This window comes from Sus scrofa, chromosome 1 (genome assembly GCF_000003025.6).
Source record: "Sus scrofa isolate TJ Tabasco breed Duroc chromosome 1, Sscrofa11.1, whole genome shotgun sequence".
NCBI lineage: Eukaryota > Metazoa > Chordata > Mammalia > Artiodactyla > Suidae > Sus > Sus scrofa.
The window spans coordinates 132729251-132743103 of NC_010443.5; the positions used below are offsets into that span (position 1 = coordinate 132729251).

At 46.1% G+C, this 13853-nt stretch overlaps 1 protein-coding gene across 4 annotated transcripts in view; it reads left to right on the plus strand.

The window, feature by feature from the left end:
• RASGRP1 (RAS guanyl releasing protein 1) overlaps positions 1 to 13853 on the plus strand; it is an 84042-nt gene that overhangs the window by 26756 nt on the left and 43433 nt on the right. For 3 of the 4 annotated variants that reach the window (XM_003121603.4, XM_021097997.1, XM_013993196.2), the window contains exon 3: positions 13661 to 13766. In XM_003121603.4, coding sequence (XP_003121651.1) covers positions 13661 to 13766 — 106 coding nt within the window. Of the gene's footprint in view, positions 1 to 11931; positions 12135 to 13660; positions 13767 to 13853 lie in introns of all 4 variants that reach the window. The other variant, XM_005659762.3, reaches the window with a different exon arrangement.

Consider the following 13853-nt stretch of genomic DNA (forward strand, 5'->3'; position numbering starts at 1 on the left):
GGCTTGGGGTTTTATTAGGATAAAGGTGGGGGGGTCTAGGGCTTGAGGGGCTCAGTCTTTATTGGTGAATTTAAAACATAAGGGCAAGAATTTAAAGCACGAGGAGAGAAAAAAACCAAGTAGCCCAATGGTCAGTTAGTGAAATCAAGTAAGATCTCTAAAATCATGGTGGCCTGGCTCTTTATCTAGTCTTGTGGCTAGCAGTGGATTTATTTGAGAGATAGCCACCTTTGAAGGATGTATCTTTGAATGGATGCCTCAGAAGTCAAAGCTTAAGTCAGGCACTCACTACCAAAAAAAACCCCACAAAAACACAGCTATCAGGGCTGGCACTGTAGTAGCCAAGCGGGCTCATGGCAATGGATGCTCAGAACTGTCCCAGGTATGCTGGCGCCAGAAACCCTCCAGAGCTGAGATGGAGAAGACGTGCTTTTCATCCTCACAACCCAGAAGGAGCAGCAGTGGGATCCAGTGGAAAGAGTAGAGCTTGAGTCGAAAGACCTGGACTCAGGTCAGGCATTTGGTCATGTGTGTGACTGTAGGCAGGCCACCTCGCCTTATTCCATTTCCTGATCTGGAAAATAATACAAAGAATATCACCCCACGAAGTTCATATGAGGCTCGGATAAGTTTACACATGTGCCCGGAAAGAAAGCACTCGCGAAGGCAGGCTGTTAGGACTTCAACACTGGAGTGAGGTTCCAGGTGCTACGTGACTACTGCCAGGCAGCCTAGATATTTAGGACCCGCCAGTCAAACAGATATCATGGTGGTTGGACTCATTTCAGGACCTTGTTCTCCCCCAAAGATATCAAAGGGCTTTCTTTATCTTGTCTGATCTCTGAATCTCTCCCTGCTGGGAGGGATGGAAGCAAGATAGCATCAAGCTCTTATCTAGCAACCGAGCACACTGAGGCTTGGCAATGACAGCCCTCTTCTAGGGCCAGGGAGCCTGGGGTCAGATCACAGGTCTGCCACTTACTAGCTAAACTTGGACATTATCTGACTCCCTTTTTGCCTCAGTTTCTCCATCTGTCAGATGACAGTACCACCTACTTTGTGGAGTTAATCCCCTTGGAACAGGCCTGGATATGTTTAAGAAGAGCAACAGAGACAGAGAGAGAGAGAGAGTCAGGCTCAACTTTGAATGTAGTTCATTTGTTCCCACCAGAGGCTGTATTTCAGCAATACCAAGTATTTCTCCTTGGCTCCTCCCTCATCCAGTGGGTATCACCCTTGTGAGTTTTAGCCTTACATTTTTGCTGTTTCTGTAAGATGGTGACATAGCACCAGTTCATGACTTGGGCTCTTTTGAAACCCCTTCTTATTTGGCTCCTGGTTCCTGTGTAGAGGGCGGTTTTTTCTTTCCTTCAGTTCATAAGAGATTGTTCACCCACCTGGGAAGTTCTCTCCCTCAGAATGCTCTGGGCCCTTGTGCAGATTTCTCTCTAGCATCTCAGTAAACCCTAAAAAGTCCTTCTGTCTTGGGGGTTGGAGGGGCCCATGAACTTAAAATCTAGACTTGGAAAGAAGTGTGGAAGGCCCCCACATCCTCTGCCATGCAGGGAACCATGCCTGGAGGAAACCACTTCTGATCCCATTGGCATGGATAGTGTGACAAGCCACAGTGGACAGCCCCTGTTTTGAGTTGTGGTTATAATAAAGTATTTCTGGAAAATTATTGTCCCATGCTGGAATAGCCAAAGACTAACAGGAGAAAGATTAAAAACAAGGTAGTGTTCCAAATCCAGCAAGAGAGGAAGTTCCTGTCTTGGCTCAGTGGTAATGAACCTGCCTGGTATCCATGGGGACATGGGTTCTATCTCTGGCCTTACTCATTGGGTTAAGGATCCAGCGTTGCTGTGAGCTGTGGTGTAGTCACAGATGTGGCTCAGATCCCAAGTTGCTATGGCTGTGGTATAGGCCAGTGGCTGCAGTTCTCATTTGACCCCTAGCCTGGAAACTTTCATATGCCGCAGATACGGCCCTTATAAAAAAAAAAAAAAGAAGAAGAAGAAGAAGAGGAAAAGAAATCCAGCAAGAGGAATAAGTACAATCCACCCCTGTTCCAGCGCTTCGCCATGTACTAAGCATTTTTCTATATTTCGTCAAACATAATCTAATCTTAACTAGAACCAAAGAAGGGGGCGAGGAGGCTTTCAGAATATCTTCTATCTGATTACAAAAGACTTTGCTCAGTTCCTTTTACCATACGTGGTGGTATGATAATGGTTTTTGTCCAGGCCTATTCATTGTAGAGAATTATGAGCCAAGGACAGTTTCTGTGGTGAAAGCAAGTTTGTGGTGAGAGTGTATTGGGTACAGCGTTCTTCGATGTTAACCTACAGGGATTGCTTCAGTCCTGTCATGCACCGGAACAAGGTTATCTAGGCCCCTAGGTCTTTTGGGGGCAAGTCAACATTGAGAAAAACTTTCTGAAAAAGGCTGAGTTCATGGCTAGACGGTAAGTCTCAGACAGGCCTCCTGGTGTTTTACCGAGCCAGTGTTTGGAAAGTTCCCCGAGTTGCTTTAGCACCTATCCAGCCTGTCAAATATGCAAAAAAGCCCAGAATGTCACAGACAAGATTGAAGCACTAGGAACACGCTCCAGTAAGCAAGCAGAGAGCGAGCCCCAAATTCCCTCTTTGGCACATTTGTCTGGGGCCCACTCCTCCCTGGATGGCCTTTCTCCAGCCACCTACAAGCAGCTCTGTGTCCTTGGGAAGCTGAATTGAGACCCTGCTACCTATCTTCCCCCACCAGGCAAATTCCTTTAGTGCTGGGGTAGGGGAGTGGTCACTGTGGAAGCCAAATGGGCTTCATTGCCAGCAGCTCCCCAAGGAATCAAGTCACAGCTTCTCTATCCAGCCAGATAATCTGACTGGCCCCAGGGGATTGAAAGGGCCCCTGAGAAGCAGCTGCTCACCCAGGTATTCAGTCGGCGCTGCCTTTGAGCAACGGATCTTAGAGTTTGGGGTCATGACTTCATCCCAGAGTCCATCACCAGGTCTGCCCAGCACCTGTCACGCCTCCTCCTGTCCCTGTCTTTTAGTGCCAGCCCAGCCCCCCAACCTCCACACCCAGGACTGAATCAAATTTGCAGAAGTGAAGACAACGGCTTCCCTCACGACTTCTCAGACCTCTGATTCTTGAGACGTGACAGGTCCAGATGGAGGCTGCAGTCCCCAAGGAAGGCCACTGCCTTGCTCAGCAGAGGCAATAGAGCTAAAAGCTCTTTTTCACTTGAGGCGGTTCATGCGCCTGGTTAGACATTTATAGATTGCCATCACTCATCCAAAAAATCTAGGTCATCCTTTACATAGAGCTTCACGCTTTGGAAGAAAAGCCAGGCTGAGGGAAGACTGTCCCCATTGCTGCCTGGCTTGGCAGAGGGAAAGGAGCATCTGTTGCAGGAGGAGGGAGAGGTGGGCCACACGGGGGCCTGTGAGCTCTCAGGGGACCGGGCATTTACATCCACAAAGCATGGCCACTGGCCACAGGCTCTCTGGGGTCTAGTCTTCCCAGCTAAGTGGTGCTGGTAACAGCTGCTGCCTGTTGAGGACATGAGAAGTGGTGGGCTTATGGGTCAGGGTCTCCAGGGAGATTTTAGAGTTTGACTCATGATTGTGGGGAGAAGGGCAAGGTCGGTCTGCGGTCATAGTGCTCCTTGGAGAGAAAAGGAGATGTGGGTGTGGGTAAGGGGTTTAACCTTATAGCAGAGATGGCTGAAAGTCAAAGCCCTTTCCAGTGTCCCCTGTCTTCACCCCACTCACCTCCTGATCCCCCAAGGAGAGGCAAGGGAAAGACCCCCTGGACTGGGAGCCAGAGGGCCATGCCTGTCCAGGATCCTCCACCCACCAGCCCTGTGACCATGGTCAGTACACAATAACTCGATGTCCTCATCTTTAAAATTGAGCGAACCATGCTGTACAGTAGAAAAAAAAAATTTATATTGGGGAAATAACTATTAATAATAATAATAAAATATAATTAAATAAGAAAAATAAAATAAAATTGAGCCCACAGTCCCTGCTACCGCAAAGTTATAATGACGCAGATGCTCAGCACAAGTGATTCTCTCTGGACTCAGATGCTTAGCACAGGTGATTGCTGAACCTCAGTGCTATCAAAAACAAAGTTGCTTTCAGGTGTTCCCATTCAGGGAATGTAGTGGGTCTCTAGATGCTGAGGGCTTCAGGGATGGCTGTGTGTACATGTTCTATATGTGCACACGTGTTTGTCTAGATGCCGCACAACTTGAATGCCTGCCCACCTCCCGCTCCAGAACCATGGCCCCCCAGAACAGTGAATAAACCCAGGAGCAGAAGGGGAGCAAACACAGTTCCTTTCCTTCACCAAGTGCCTCCAGGTGGGCCTCTCCAGTAACAGAAGTTGAGAGAAGCCTGATTAGACCAAATCCCCTTTATGTACGGGTCAGTGAGCCAGGTTTATCCCTTCTGTGTGTCTCTGGCTTTGGCTGTCATCACCCCCAGAGAGACGAGGTGAGCCCAGTGTGCCCCTCCCTAACTGGGTAAGACGTGGCCTAAAGGCATGTTGCAGAAGTTTGAAAGTGTAGGTCATGGTTAAACCAAGGTTGCTTATTGACCATGGTGTCTCCCAGCCAATGCAAATTAAACCATTAAAAGCTCATTGTAACCAAGATGTTCCAAGCTCCCAGACATGGTACTGGGCCAAGGAATGGAAAGTATTCCAACTAGACCTACATTTTCTCACTCTGTGGCAGGCTTCCCCCATGGGTCTGGGTATGATATGCCAGGTTATCCTGGAGGAGCCAGATCAGGGCGAGATTAATGAGGAGCTGTGCGTCCCTTCTCCTGAATTCTCACTCTACATTAAAATGTCTGTCATTGGGTTAGAGCTCTAACCACCCCCAAGAAGTCGCTGTCATGGTCCAGGCATAGGAAAGGATTCTCGCATTCGTCCTCCTCGCCTCTCAAGGCTCGGGTTGGTTGGGACTGGCTGGTCAGTCAGTCACCTGGCCAGGTCAGAGGGCATGAGATCAGGAGTGAGATGAGGAGTAAAGTAGGTCTGGGAGCTCACAGGAACGAGGAGGAGCCCAGGTGGGAAGGAAGCTGAACCTCCAGTCCACTGTTGCGAGTGTGGCATCTTGGAGCAGCTACACCCTGCGGGCCAAATGCTGGCTGCAAGCATCTCCTCCCAGCTCCACGCTACTACCACATGTTGGTGACTTGGAACTGGCTAGGGTGGGAGTATTTACAACACAAAAATCTGCAAGCACTACAAATCAGGGTCCCCCTCACCCCCAGGGAGAGCTGTTGTTTAAAGCCTTACCAGAGCATCCCTTGCAGCCATCACACTAGTCCTCACATTTGCCCTTTGAAGTCAGACTCCATCCTTAGCAGAGCGCTTGCTTTCTCCTGATTGTTCCTTCCTTCTCCCTCCCCCCTCCCCCGAAGTCTTGAGGGGATGGGGACCAAAAAAAAAAGATGAAGGTGGAGCCAATGCCTGTTTTAAACCGCTCAGGTAGTAGCAGCTCTGAGAGTTCAAAGTCTGTATGTGTCACCACCTTCTTTCTTCACATGTACTTCCTGCCCCAGCTGTAGCTATCAGCACTGAAAAAAGCGAACGAAACAAACAGCCACAACAAACCGGTGAACTTACTTTCAGCCTGCCAGTTCTTCTACACTCTCCAAACAGGAACTAATGAGTATAACAGTCTTGCTGTAAAGTAAGGTTTGTTTCTTTGGAACAGAACTCTGTACCTGTCAGGTTCTGCCTGGATCCAGCCTCTCCTCCTTCTGGAGATCTTGACCTCCGTTAGCAGCTGCAGCCCTGCTATGGGCTCTAGATCCAACTGGCTCCCATTGTTTTTGTTTGTTTGTTTGTTTTTGTCTTTTGTCTTTTTTAGGGCCAAACTGACAGCATATGGAGGTTCCCACTAGCCTACACCACAGCCACAGCAATGTCAGATCAGAGCAGCGTCTGCGACCTACACCACAGCTTATGGCAACGCCAGATCCTTATTAACCCACTGAGTGAGGCCAGGGATTGAACCCGCAACCTCGTGGTTCCTGGTCGGATTCGTTTCCGCTGCACCACGACGGGAACTCCTGTTTTCTGATACTAGCTTTCCCATTACCATTTTCTGGCCCCTGTTTCAAAGCACCTGTTACTTTGTGTGATGCCCCCACCCCACCCCAGTGCTGACAGCTTGCCAACCCTCAATTACCGATTTCTGACATTCTTCCTTTAGAATATACAGAATCCCTTCACACATCAAGGGATTTCTATGGAAACAGAAAGGAATGGGAAGGACTCTGTTGTGGAGTTTCTCTGGTGTTGGACAGGTTTTGTAGCCATCTTGCAGGGGGTCATTCCCGCCCCATCCCCCAGACAAGTCTTCACTGTAGGAAAGCCACCCCCAGCCCCTCGTCAACAAGGAGCAGGGCAGGAAAGAAGCCCTTTGCAAATTGCTAAGGATTTACATCAGGGAGTAGGTCATCACTCTAGATGGCAAGAAGCTTAAGATTAAATCACAGAAAGGAAGAACACCTACAGGCTGACTGAGAGGCAGAGGGCTGGACCTGATGGCCTCTTGAATCTTGAAGCTCTGGCTCATCTCACTGCAGATAGAGGAAGATTCTTCCATCCCATCCACAGCTGGGTGCTCTCTCTCCTTCCTCTGAACTTTACCACCTTTCAGCATGGTCTCCAAAGGTTTTGTTTCCAACATGGACTGCCTGATATCATGATGCACCTTGGGTGTCTTATTCCCCAGGTAGACTGTGGGCTCCTCAGTGACAAGGGTTCTCTTAGAGTTCTTCCTATCTCCTTTGGTACCTAGGACAGTGCCCTGCACCAAGTAGATTAACTATAAAATGTTTTTAATTAAAGTAGAATGAAAAGGTGCTCTATAGAGTAGTTAGCCATATCCTCTCATTGGGCGGGTTTAGGTAGAGCCTTGACAGCCAGTTCCTGGTGATCCTTTTAGGAGTAAGTGATGCATCAGCTAGAAGGTTGAGGTAAAAGATAACTAAAGTCTTTTCCACCCCAAGATTCTGTGATTCCATGAAGTATAGTTATGGCCAGCACTAAGTCTAATAATGGAAAACCAGTTTTGGTCTCACAGAAGGATGAGTCTCTAGAAGCCCCGTGGCTTTTCCCTTTGCTATGTGGAGTGAATGGCCCACAGGTCAGGTGGGTCTTTGCCTAGCATGCTTCGCTAGCACACACGTTACTCCCCACGTCCAGTGATAGGGTATGTAAGATTGGCATTTCATGTCCCACTGAGGTTTCAGCCCTTTAAAGATGTCTTCCCCTGAAGTAGAAGAAGAAGCAGATGGTAATGAGAAAATATGCACATTTTATTATGCATTGCACATTCTACTTATTAGAATTTTTAGTATGCCACCCTGCATTTTTTAAAAGCTGCAAACAAAATTATTCAACGAAATATTTAAATCAGCTTAGAGCAACCATATCAAATTATCAAGATAAAATCCAGCAGCCTGGAAGGTACATTTCCCCTTGACCACCCACTTTGAAATCTGCTTTCAAAGGGAGGCCCTCCCCCACCAAGGGAGAAGTGCTGCTCTCTGAGCTGAGGACAGGAGGCCTGAGCATCCTTGATGAGGGAACATGGAGGTGGGCGGTCATGTGGGGGGAATGAGGGCTAGTGAACACACCAAGACATTCTCCTGTGGAAAAGAGGGGAGTTGTGGATGAGATGTGAGAGGCTTCTTCCCTCATCCATCTCTGCCTCCCTTTGCTGGGTGAGTCACTCCTCCAGGCCTTACCATTTGCCAGCTCACACTCCCACAGAGAGCATGTGCAGATTAACAAGCCAGAGTGGGGGGCTGTCACAGAACTCTGTGGACAAGGGGGTGCCAGGTAAAAATGGAGAGTGACTATGACTGTAGGTCTTAGGCACAGCACCCTTCTAATTAGAGAGGCAACTTAAATGATCAGTGGCAATCCACCAAGGCATACAGAGTTTTCCAGAAATCATCAAATGCAAAAGCTATTCTTCCAAAAGTGCATTGGTTTCAATCCAGTATCCTAGTGGCATCTCCTAAACTTGTAGCCCTAAGGACTAAAAGAGAGCTTAAAGATTATCTGCTTTAGCCCCCTTCCCCCATCTAATATTTGAATTCCCTCTCCTGACAGTCGTGTAGTGTTATGAAAAGAGCTAGGGTTCTGGAATCAAATAGACCATGAGCCAAATCCTAGCTCCTCCACCACTTCTTCTTTAACCCAGAATAGATGACCTATTCTCCCTCTGCTTTGATTTTCCTCACCTATAAATTGTGAGCAGTACCTATATTGCAGAGCTGTGTGATAATTAGAAATGACATTATTGGAGTTCCCTGGTGGCCCAGCAGTTAAGGATCTGGAATTGTCACTGCTGTGACTCAGGTCACTGCCGTGGCTTGGGTTCAATCCTTGGCCCTGTAAATTCGCATGCCATGGCTGTGGTCAAAAAAAAAAAAAAAAAAAAAAAAAAAAAAAAGAAAGAAAGAAAGAAAGAAATAGCATTGTTAAAATGTTTAGCATAGCCCCTGGTATTTAAAAGGAACTCAGGGAGTTCCCATGGTGGCTCAGCAGGTTAAGAACCCAACATAATATTCCTGAGGATGCAGGTTTAATCCCTGGCCTCACACAGTGGGCTAAGGATCCAGCACTGCTGTAAGCTGTAGGGTAGGTCGCAGATTTGGCTCAGATCTGGAGTTACTGTGCCTGTGGTCTAGGCCTGCAGCTGCAGCTCCAATTCGACCCCTCACTCAGGAACTTCCATATGCCATGGTTGTGGCCATTAAAAATAATAAAATAAATAATTAGAAGGAATTCAGTAAGTAATAGGTGCTGCGTCAATTACAATAATTGTAATTGACACAGCCTTGTCTTGAATACTTCTGTGATGGAATGCTTTGATTGTTGGGCAGTGTTAATGGTTAGAATTTTCTTCCACGTGTTGTGCCCAGCTCTCTTTTCTATAACTTTTTCTATTCATCCTCTCTGGTTCTGCCATTTCTGGCCCCACAGAGCAAGTCTAAACCTTCTCCCACAAATAACAATGCAAATATTTGAAGATTATTTTAATCTCCTAAGTCTTCTCCACGGTAAATGTATTTGGTTCCTTGAATCCTTCCCTTTGTGACTTGGCTTTCATCTTCCTAAGATAAATCTAAGCCCCCTTCCCAAATATATAAGTACTATATAGCCAGCCACAAAGAACAGCTGAGTCTGCAGGTCTTAGGTTCTGTCCATATTGAATAAGTATGTGACTGTGTCCACAGCTCCTATGAATGTCCTATTGCATATCCTACAAATATATTTCGGCTTCTCCTGCTTTTTACCATAGCATATGCAAATGTGAACACTACTACTTTGGTGAGGAAAGGTGCATTATAAAAACTGTATTGTCCAATGCTGAACTGGAAAATTTACATCCCCATAATTGAGGTAGATTTGATTACATTATTGCCCTCCAACCCCCACCAGATTTTACTTTCTCTGAATCTGTGTTCTTTTCCATGTGGCCTTGAAGTTTCTTCCCTTTGACTTGAGATTTTCAGCAGTGGCTTTCTTGGGCCAGTGGTATAAAGCAGAAGTGACAGCATGCCAGTTCCAAGGCTAGGCTTATGAGGCTGTGGACATTTCCAGTTGCCTGCCAGTGCCCTGCCATCACCATGAGAAGAATATACCCTGGCTAGCCCACAGGTCCAGGAAAGTGTGTAGGGCTAGATCCCTAGCAAAGCTAGCCCGTAGCAGCCACCCACAGCCAACTCACAGACACTTGAGAAAAAAAAAAGATTACTGTTTTCAGTATCTGAATTTTGGGGTGGTTTTGTTTTGTAGGATTTTTGAAGCAGGAGATAAATATTAGAGAAGTTATGTGTAAAGACAGAAATGATGTGGGCCAGAAAACATAGAGATAGTGGTACTAACTGTACATTACCAGAGAGAAAGCTTAGAATCAATCAAAGATTTACAAACTATTATAGGCTAGATGAATACTTCATTAAAATGATTTATCAGACTGTAACTTTTCTTCTTGGACACAGTTTATAAAAGAAACAAAGTGTGTATATTATATATCATTAATAAAATAGCTAGTGAAGAAAGCAAACTCAATATCCAAAGATACATGGAAAGTTAAGGTGTCTCCTCTTTGGTATAGTTCACTTATTTACTTGGCAAATGTTTTGATGAGTAACTATCATGTGTCAGCACTGTCTTAGACCCTGGAGATATGGTTGTGGAAAAAAACAGACAAGGTCAAATCTCATGAAGCTGATATTCTAGCAGAGACCCAGAAACTAAAAATTAAATAGAAATGGTAACTGCAGATCACTGATAAGTAATGTGAAGAAACTTCGTCTGGGTCATGGCTGCCTTTGGTAATTTAAATGGAGGAACTTTCTGAGAATGTGACATTGAAACTGAGCCATAAACAGCATGAACATGCCAAGGGAAGAAAGACCACATTGAGGGAAATAACCAACACAAAGGCAACGAGGTGGGAATAAGCTCGGAGGGTTTGAGGTATAAATAATGGTGTAGAGCGGATTCACGTGGTAGGAAATGATGCGAGAGATTTAAGGGGGGCAGAACATATCGAGCTCTGTGGGCCACAGTAAGGAACTGCTGTTTTAGTACAAGTACAGTGGAATCCACGAAAGTGCATTGAGCACATGGCCTGATTGATGGGCTTTAGAAGTTCCCCCCTGGTGGCCATGTAGAATGGATGGTGGGTGGAGGGACAAGAGTGAAAGCAGGGAGGCCAATTAGTCATCTTGGTCATGGCTACCACTAGTGTGCTGGCAAAGGTCGGGGAGGACGGAGAGGTTTGAGATATAGTTTGAAAGTAGTCTTGCTAATCGATTGGAGGGAGGAGAAGCGAGAAAGGAAAGATGACTCCTGGGTCTTTTGTTTGGGTAACTGAGAGGGTGGTTGGTGGTGCCATTTCCTGAGATGAGGATAAATGCATTGGGGGAGGGGGGGTTAAGACTTTTGTTTGGATGAGTTAATCTTGAAATTAGATATCTGCATGGAGGTGCCAAACTGGGTGTTGGATGTAAGGATTCTGTGCTGAGGGCTGAAGATGTATGTTGGGCAGTCATGAGCATATTGGTTGCATTTTAGCCAAAGGGATGGACGAGTTCACCTACTTTGAAGAAAGTTAAATTTTTAAATTTAAAACTAAAGTTTAAAAATGTTTAAATTGTTAGAAAAAAAAAAAAAAAAGAAGTGGGAGTATAAGCCACGGAGCACAATGACATTTAAAAACTCAGCAAAGGAAAAGGAGACAGCACAAGAGCCAGAGAAAGAAGCTGAGAGAGTGATGGTGTAGAAGCCAAGAGAAGAAAGTGTTCCAGGAAGGGAGAGAGTTGTCAGCTTGGGTTGAGTTGAATGCAACCTGAGTCATCAAGTAAGATGAGGACAGAGGGATGAACTCTTGGATTTAGCAATATGGACCGGGTTGGTGACCTTGAAGATAAAAGATTTAGTGGGGAGTTCCCATCGTGGTGCAGCGGTTAACGAATCCGACTAGGAACCATGAGGTTGTGGGTTCCGTCCCTGCCCTTGCTCCGTGGGTTAACAATCCAGCGTTGCCGTGAGCTGTGGTGTAGGTCGCAGACGTGGCTCAGAACCCGAGTTGCTGTGGCTCTGGTGTAAGCTGGCAGCTACAGATCTGATTAGACCTCTAGCCTGGGAACCTCCATATGCCGCGGGAGCAGCCAAAGAAATGGCAAAAAGACAAAAAAAAAAAAAAAAAAAAAAAAAGATTTAGTGGAATAAGAGGTAGACATCAAAATGGAATGGCTAAAAGGGAATGGGAGGTGAAAAGGTGATGCCAGGTTTTGCTAAAAAGGGGAACAGGATGGAGAGGTAGCTAGAAAGGATGAGAGTTTCGGGTTTTGTTTTATTTCATTTTGTTTTAAATAGGAAATTCTGAGGCATGTCTCAATGCCAATAGAAGTGAACCAGGGGCGGGGAAGAGGAGTTGATATTGGCAGAGAGAAAGTGGACAAAGACAGGGTCATTGTCCCTGAGAAAAAGGACACAGAGAACTCAATGAAAGCACTGGCCTCTAATGTGCCTTCCATGGTAACCAGAGGAAGGCAAGCAGTAAAAGTAACAAAATGCGGGTAAGTTGATGGATTTGGTGATAGGAAGGTGAGTGATCCTGTCAATCTACTTATATTTTCTCAATGAACTGTGACTTTAGGTCATCACCGGAGAGTGAGACAGGACTTCTGAATCCTAAGCCCAAATGCACTATGTCCTTCATGTGCCATTTGGAACACTTGGAAAGAATGAAAACAACAACCCCTTTTGTATAATGTGCTTCAAAGGCTAGCAAGTGATAATACAATTCATGTATATTCTTGATATTTTCCCCTGAATCGTCCAAGTTTCCAGCAGGGAACAGAATTCACATGGTTTGTTTAAATGAGAACACGTCAGTGGAGCAGAGCTGCTTACAGAAATGAGAGTTGGGATTAAGAGATACCATAACCAGAAGTTATGACCTCCTTAGCACCAGAAGGTCAAGGGAGATGAATGGTGTTCAATCCCAGTAGAGCTGGAGCCCCGAGAAAGGGGCCAAAAAGCGGATCATTCATTGCAGAGACCTGTAGCTGCTGTAAGAGAAGTGGGGCCAAAGCAGGGAGGGAAGGAGAAAGAAATACCCTTCTCTCTCTTCCTATCACTTGCTGATGTTTCCCAATGGCTGAACCCAGCTGGAAGCTGGATGGTAAGGGAGCCTGCTGATGCAATTCATGGTGCTGAGCAGATTAAGGATCTAGCGTTGTCACTGCTGCAGCTCAGGTCACTGTTGTGGTGCAGATTCACCCGGGAACCCTGGCCTGGGACTTTACGCCATGCCACAGGCACATCCAAAAAAAAAAGAAAGAAAAATTTTTTAAAAGATTTTGAAAACCATGCTGGGGGAGTCTTTATACTCAATGCCAGTGTACGGAATATGCAATTTCCAGCAAGATTTGGAAAACCCAACAAAGGAACTAACCATGCTCTTTGATACCAGTCATCATGGATACTGTAACCCACCCATAATACCCCAAAGCCACATTTGTTCCGTCTTCCTCTTTTATTCCCATCCAGAAGCACATTGCCCATAAAACTGGGGAAGCTTTTGTTTCAGGGCCCCTCACTTGCATGAGTCCCTTCCAAGACCATGGGACAGCCCTAGAAATGTAGTCATATGGTCATATGTTTTCATAAAATTTGCAAAAGTAAGGTATTTTTAACTGTAATCCATTACGACTATAAGTTTTTTTTCACTCTGACCCCAGAAGGGACCTCCCCCCCCCTCCTTTATATGCCCTTTAGGCACCATGAAATCTAGATCCACTTCTGCTTTCAACAGATGCTCACAGGTACTGGTGCAAATTTTATCCTTTTCCCAAGATTCTACCATTTTTCACATGGGGTGATTAATGAGCATCAGAATGAGCATTTAGGGAAGGAGAGAATGCAGTAGGAGGATGAGAAAAGCAAGGAGGGTAGGGATTACAGATGCCGTAGGGAGAGGGCACTGTGCCTGCCAGCTGCCCTCTGGCCTTCCACCCTTGAGTGATGGGGGGTTGGCAGGTGTCCTGCCAACTAGCTCCTCTCTGGGCCCTTGTTCAAATGCTGCTCTTTATGTTTTCAGATGCAGATGGAAACCTGTGTCGAAGTAACCAGCTGTTACAAGTCATGCTGACCATGCACCGAATTCTCATTTCCTCTGCTGAACTGCTGCAAAAAGTGATCACCCTATATCCTTTAGCGCAGTGGCTGGCAATCCCCTAATGGGGTTCGTTCAAAGTATCTTGAAATTGGAAGTATGCCTTCATTTTGATCAG